At 45.0% G+C, this 7,500-nt stretch overlaps 1 protein-coding gene across 1 annotated transcript in view; it reads left to right on the top strand.

The window, feature by feature from the left end:
• Positions 1–5,759, top strand: part of LOC143279475 (uncharacterized) — an 8,037-nt gene extending 2,278 nt beyond the window's left edge. Inside the window, exons 3-4 of the mRNA XM_076583521.1 lie at positions 1,700–1,750; positions 4,429–5,759. Coding sequence (XP_076439636.1) covers positions 1,700–1,750; positions 4,429–5,693 — 1,316 coding nt within the window. The 3' untranslated portion in view covers positions 5,694–5,759. The remainder of the gene's footprint in view (positions 1–1,699; positions 1,751–4,428) is intronic.
• Positions 5,760–7,500: the final 1,741 nt, after the last annotated feature.

The following is a 7,500-nucleotide window of genomic DNA, read 5'->3' as shown; positions in this document are numbered from 1 at the left end:
TGGTGCAAAACAGATCAGATGGAAAAGATAGGGAAAGAAAAATCAGTAATAAAACAACATTAACTAATAAGAGATTTGCGACACTTTGGCACTTTGTCATTAACTTAAAGTACGTGTGACAAGGGGGGTAATGTGTCTTATTTTTTCAGTCGTTCGTCTCTAAGGTTTGGACAGTCCACAGAAAACAAAGTACATATAAATCGTATGATAAATATTTACGCATGTAACATCGACACACATCATATCAATACAGACACATACTAAAGAACATATAAATCAAGAAATAATTATTGATCACAAGAGAGAGAGAGAGAGAGAGAGAGAGAGAGAGAGAGAGAGAGAGAGAGAGGCAAAGCAGACACACACACACACACACACACACACACACACACACACACACACACACACACACACACACACACACACACACACACGGCGATTGGGTCGATAGAGATTGACATAATACGGGACACAGAATGACGGGAACGATAAATTATTGAGGATGGAGGTGACAGGGGTGGGTGCTCGTTTGACTGGCTGGCTAGCTGGCCGGTTGGTTAGACAGCTGGCTGGTTGGTCAGATAGCTGGCTGGTTGATTAGATAGCTGGCTGGTTGGTCAGATAGCTGGTCGGTTGATTAGATAGCTGGCTGGTTGATTAGATAGCTGGCTGGTTCGCAAACTAGCTGCGTAGACGTGTTTCAGTCGCTGGGATTTGTTTTGCTTGATTTAGAATGTATGCCAACACATGACTTTTGGGTCAGTTATCTACAAACACGTTAGGAGTCAAGACTATCAAAACGCATCTGTCTTTTCTTTCGTTTCCGCATGTGGAGCTCAGGATGGATCTCTGATGAATGGTGGATTTACTGGCGGGATGTTGAACAAAAACTCTTCTTCTTCTTCGTTCGTGAGCTGCAACTCGCACGTTCACTCGTGTGTACAAGAGTGGGCTAATACGTGTATGGCCGATTTTGCCCCGCCGTGTAGGCAGCCATACTCCGTTTCCGAGGGTGTGCATGAAGGATATTTTTTTGTTTGTTTTCATAACCCAACGAACGCTGACATGGACTACAGGATCTTTAACGTGCGTAGTTGAGCTTCTGCTTTTGTTTCCACACAAAGGGGGTTCAGGCACAAGCAGGTGTGCACATAATATGTTGATGTGGGAGATCGGAAAAATCTCCACCATTTACCCACCAGGCGCCTTTTATACCGGTATTCGAACCCGGGACCCTCAGATTGAAAGTACAACGCTTTAACCACTTGGCTTTAGCGCCCGTCGTTAAACACAAGCGAAATTAGCCAACAACTGTCTGACGATCAACAGTTTGGCCCTGGCAATACCTTCGGGGAAGAAAGGAGGTGAATTCCAAAGGCAGACTGAAGCGTGACTCTGATCTTGTCAGCAAATTTATAGAAAACGTATCTTACTGAAATCATCATAATAGGTCCGTTGTGTCAGTCCACCGGTTAGTTCTGAGCAGATTCAGCTTTTACTGACCTACACATTGACGAGAGACAGAGAGAAGTGGAGAGAAAGAGAGAGAGAAAGAGGAGAGAGAGAGAGAGAGAGAGAGAGAGGCAGACAGAGAGAGAGAGAGAGAGAGAGAGAGAGAGAGAGAGAGAGGTATCTACAAACGTGTTAGGTGTCAAACTATCAAAACGCGACTTTTTTTTTTTTTTTTTCTTTTTCACAGGTGAAGCTCAGGGTGAAACTTTGGTTGGCAATGACTTCGACATCGGAAGAGGTAAAGTCCAAAGGCAGACTGAAGCGTGACTCTGATCTTGTCAGCAAATTTATAGAAAACGTATCTTACCGAAATCATCATAATAGTTCCGTTGTGTCAGCCCACCGGTTAGTTGTGAGCAGATTCAGCTTTAACTGACCTACACATTGACGAGAGACAGTGGGGAGAAAGAGAGAGAGAAAGAAGAGAGAGAGAGAGGCAGACAGAGAGAGAGAGAGAGAGAGAGAGAGAGGGACAGAGAGAGAGAGAGAGAGAGAGAGAGAGAGAAACAGAGACAGACACACAGAGAGAAACGAAACGAAACGAAAATTCAGTTTACTAGGGTAATAAGGTAAGCAAAACATACACTTTTCTCCACCCAGCACTAGGTGATACAGAGAGAGAGAGAGAGAGAGAGAGAGAGAGAGACAGACAGACAGACAGACAGAGAGAGAGAGAGAGAGAGAGAGACAGACAGAGAGAGAGAGAGAGAGAGAGAGAGAGAGAGAGAGAGAGAGAGAGAGAGAGAGAGAGAGGTATCTACAAACGTGTTAGGTGTCAAACTATCAAAACGCGACTTTTTTTTTCTTCTTTTTCACAGGTGAAGCTCTGGATCAAACTCTGGCTGGCAATGACTTCAGCATCGAAAGAGGTAAAGTCCAAAGGCAGACTGAAGCGTGACTCTGATCTTGTCAGCAAATTCATAGAAAACGTATCTTACCGAAATCATCATAATAGTTCCGTTGTGTCAGCCCACCGGTTAGTTGTGAGCAGATTCAGCTTTAACTGACCTACACATTGACGAGAGACAGTGGGGAGAAAGAGAGAGAGAAAGAAGAGAGAGAGAGAGGCAGACAGAGAGAGAGAGAGACAGAGACAGAGACAGAGACAGAGACACACAGAGGGAAACTAAACGTAACGAAACGAAACGAAAATTCATTTTACAATGGTAATAAGATAAGCAAAACTTTTCTCTCCCCAACAGGGAGAGACGTGGAATAATCGGATCGCGGTTAAGTGACATGTGGCGGGAGAAAGAAAGAAAGAAAGAAAAAATAGGGAGTGGAGTAAGAGAGGGAGAGATAGAAAGGGGTTAACCAAGTAGTTTGACGGTTGGTTGGTTGGTTGGTTGGTTGGCTGGTAGGTTGGTTGGTTTGTTAACTGGTTGTTTAGATGGCCAGGCGGTCGGTTGTTTGGCTGGCTGCTGACGAGGTCAGGTGGGTGGGTGGCTGGTAGGTTGGTTGTTCAACTGGTTGGTTAATTGGTTGGTCGCCGGTTCCACTGGCTGGTTGGTTGGTTGCTTGGTTGGGTGGTTGCTCATGTGGTCATTCAATCTGTGTTGCTTGTTTTGTTCTGTTTGTTAACACAGTATTGTTTGATCATATTCATTTACGTACATATAACATCCTACGACAGTCTGGCATCCCCGAGACAGACAGTTAAGATACAGTCCAATTGTAGACTGCTGCGTGACTCTGATATTGTCAGCAAGTTGAAGAAAACGTGACTTTCTTTATAACCATCACAATAGTTCCATCGCGTGAGCCTGCCGGTAAGACCTGAGCTGATTCAGCTTCGAAGCGACATGCAAATTGACGAGAGACAGAGAGAGCGGGAGAACGAGAGTGAGCGAGCTAGCGAGAGAGAGAAACAGAGGGAAAGAGACAGAGATAGAGAGACAATTAGAGAGAGACAAAGACAGAGAGACAGAGAGGCAGAGACAGAAACACACACTCGTGGACGCTCACATTCGTACCTAATTCTTTCTGTTACGAAATAAGACTCTTGCCGCCGTGCTCCTCCTCCACCCCCACCCCCACCCCCAACCTACCCCCCCCTCCCCTCACCGAAACCTCCTCTCCCACACCTCCTTCTTAATCAGTCTCCCCGTGCAAGTGGACGAGAGACACAGAGAAAAAGTGAGAGAGAGGAGACAGACAGACAACGAGACTGACAGACAGAGAGGGAGGTGGTGGTGGGGTGGGGCGGTGGAGGGACATAACCAAACTCAGCCGAACCACTGATTACCTTTAACATCTAAATCACATAGCATGTCGTATGCTTTCCTTGGCAATCTCGATTCTTCTGTTTGGAGAGAAAGAGAGACAGAGACAGCGAGAGACATGGACAGAGAGACAGATAGAGGCGAAGACAGATGGAGAGAGATCAAGTGTGATCGGATCGAGGCAAAGTGGAATGTCGCGGAACAAAGACAGAAGAGAGAGAGAGAGAGAGAGAGAGAGAGAGAGAGAGAGAGAGAGAGAGAAAGGGGGGGTAATTGGTTAGTTAACCGGTTGTTTAGTTGATTGGCTGACTACTGGCGATGCTGGTTGTCTAACTGGTTGGTTCATTGGTTGGTCGCCTGCTCCATTGGCTGGTAGGTTGGTTGGTTTGTTGGTTGATTGGTTGGTTATTTGGTCAGTTAGTCAGCTGGCTGGTAGGTTGGTTGGTTTGTTGGTTGATTGGTTGGTTATTTGGTCAGTTAGTCAGCTGGCTGGTCGGTTGCTTGGTTTGTTGGTTGGCTAGTTAGTCGGTTGGTTGCTCAGATGGTCGCTGGATTTTTTTTTCGTTTTCTTCTGTTTGTTCACACACTATTTTTATTGGTCAGGTTAATTTACCTTTAAGTCTAGAGCAGCCAAGGCCATATTATAAACACTTGTATTGTTTTTGTTTTTTTTTTTGTTTTTTCTTGTGCGCAGAAGGCTTCGTTTCTGTTGGAAGGACTGGAAAGACAAGTGGCAAAAAGGCAAAAGATAAATCATTTGAAAAAATTATCGAGAAGACTGAGACCCTGAAAAACAACCAAGTTAAGCTTAGCGGTCAAGGAATTAGCATAAACAACAACCAGACTGCAATCGAGGAGAACCTACAAAATTTTCTAGAAAAACAATCGATACTAATCAGTCTCTCGCAAGACATTACCCGTGATGCACATTCCTTGGAGAGCCAAACAGGCACGGTTCTGCAAAACCAGAAATCTATCTTAGAGAACCAGAAGGCCATTGAATCCAGCATCAAAAAGAGACACTGGGCCGCTCGGGAGCTAATGAACGAAATCGAGAAAGAAATCGAACTAGACACGGTACTGAAAAATCAAAAAGGGATTCTGGCCAGTCTCACGAAAAGTGAAGAGCAGCTTGCTAAAGGCTTTAAAGAGGTGGAAAACTCTCAGGAGAAAGTTGTGGACCTCATCAAGGAGCTGGAAACAGTCATCGACGAAAACAGCAATGCCAACGCGCAGGGCCAGGCCAACCTGACCGCTGAAATCGGGGCGAGTGAAGAACAAACCCAGCAACTTGTTAGCAGGGCACAAGAAAGACAAGGCACCATCCTGGACACGGCCACCGCCATCGAGACCAGTGAGGAGAAGAAACTGGACCAAGCGGCGGAAAGACAGGAGGGAATTTTGACCGGGATCAAAGACAGCCAGGAGACAACTCAGAACAGCATCAGCAAACTTTTGAAGAATGAACAGCAATTTCAAGACGTGAACAAAGAAAGCCAAACGTCCATTCAGAAAGACATCGACAAGGTTCTGAGCAGCCAAACCGAGACAAAGCACCTCTCCAAATATTGCCAGAAAGCTGGCGACTGCGATCTGAGGAACGTTGAATTCACCTTGGACGAGATCGCTCAGTTCGTTGCCAGTTTTGAAGACACCATTCTAAAAGACTTTGAGAATATTCGAGGCAACGCCGAAGAGAAAAAAATCCTTGAAAACGCCGAAACAGACGTTAAGAACAATGCACACAGTGGCTTTCGGCAGTTAAACAAACAGATCGGATCTGTTGAAGTCGCCCTTGGGGCGTCTAAAGGCAAAGTTCAAAATATGATCCAAGCCACAAAAAACTCAATCAATAATATAAAAAAGAGCCAAGATTCCGCTTGGATTCTGGCCAACAGAATTTTGAAGGTAGTGAAATCACTTAAAGAGGTGACCAGAATTATAAGTCTGACCCATTAAGCAGTAAAATTTCAGCTTTCGTCTGTGCCAGTGACGACAACCTTCCTTTCAAAGACTTGTGGAAAGCAAAACACACACACACACACACACACACACACACGTGCGCGCGCGCGCACGCACACACACACACACACACACACACACACACACACACACACACACACACACACACACACACACACACACACACACACACACACACACAAACAAACAAACAAACAAACAAAAATCCGCCCCCCCAAAAAACAAAAAACAAAAAACAAAAACAAAAACAAAAAAGCAACCTAGAAATGATCATAATCACAATGACCACAATAATGATAACATGAAGAAGAAGAAGAGTTCGAGCCTAATTCTTTCAGGCAAAACTCGGTTTGAAAAACAACAACAACACCGTACTGGTTCTATTTTTAATTAAAAGAGAGGATTCCCAAGTCAATAATATTTTCCTGTTCTCTGGCATCAGACATGATTTCCTACACGGGATGCGCACTTCCTTTTCTTCAGTTCTCACACACGAGTTTAGTTTCCTAATCTGGGATTTCCTGAATGACCTTTAATATTCCTTGATTTCTCCTGTAGCTATGACATCGTCTTTCAGACTGACTGACAGGAAATGCCCCGACCCCTGAGTTCCACGGACAACAACAGCAACAACAACAACAACAACAACACAACAATAATAATAACAATAATGGTATTTATATAGCGCTGAATCTTGTGCAGAGACAAATCAAAGCGCTTTCGCACCAGTCATTCACACGCATGCATAACTCTAAAACTGTAGAAACTAAAGACAAGGAAGGGCAGGCAAGGGAGGCTATTTTGGGAAGAGGTGGGTTTTAAGGCCAGACTTAAAAGAGCTGAGAGTGGAGACTTGACGAAGCGAAAGAGGAAGTTCATTCCAATCGCAAGGTCCAGAGACAGAGAAAGAACGGCGGCCAACAGTCGAATGTTTAAATCTGGGTATGCGTAAACAGAGTGGATCCGAAGCAAGGATTCAGATCAGCAGTCCCTGTGTTCACCTTATCAGAATATAGAGAGTGGCATTGGTACTCTCCCCACCCCCACGCCCCCACCCCCAACCCCCCACGGGACTGTTATTGTTCGACCTGCGCAGTCAGACATTGCCTGGTGCATTCATTCTTTCCATCACACCGGTTTCGAATAACCGGATGTACAATCAAGAATTATGAGAGCGAAGAAATAAATGTGCCATGCAACGAAAATGCCTCTTATCTTTGGTGTATGTGTGTGTGTGTGTGTGTGTGTGTGTGTGTGTGTGTATCTTTGGCGTTTGTGTGTGTGAGTGTGTATCTTTGGTGTGTGTGTGTGTGTGTGTGTGTGCGTGCGTGCGTGCGTGCGTGCGTGCGTGCGTGCGCGCGCGCGCGCGCGCGCGCGTGTGTGTGTGTGTGTGTGTGTGTGAGAAAGCACTGTAACACCAAAAGCAGAAACAAGGCCGATGAAAAAAAAAAAAAAAAAAGAACCCCCCCCAAAAAAAAACAACTACAGGAAAAGAACAAAAATGTAGGAAATACAACATGCAGCATCAGGATTTCGTTGACAGGAAAAGATACAGTGATTGCTCTGCACATAAAGAATAGATATAATACATTATTGTCAAATTTTCAAGATTGGATCGCGTTTCGCCATGATTCAGTGAAGAAGCAAAAACGGAGTCACGTGGGAAACACTCCGGGTCGGCTACACGAAACTCAGTCACAGTTGTAATGTACTGAGCTGGGCTGCGTTGCGTTGCGGTCTATTGTGTTGCATTGCATTGCACTGCATTGCATTGTATTGTATT

This window comes from Babylonia areolata, chromosome 2 (assembly GCF_041734735.1).
Source record: "Babylonia areolata isolate BAREFJ2019XMU chromosome 2, ASM4173473v1, whole genome shotgun sequence".
In the NCBI taxonomy this organism is placed as follows: domain Eukaryota; kingdom Metazoa; phylum Mollusca; class Gastropoda; order Neogastropoda; family Buccinidae; genus Babylonia; species Babylonia areolata.
The sequence above is the reverse complement of the archived record's forward strand: the minus strand, read 5'-3'. Positions and strand labels throughout refer to the sequence as shown.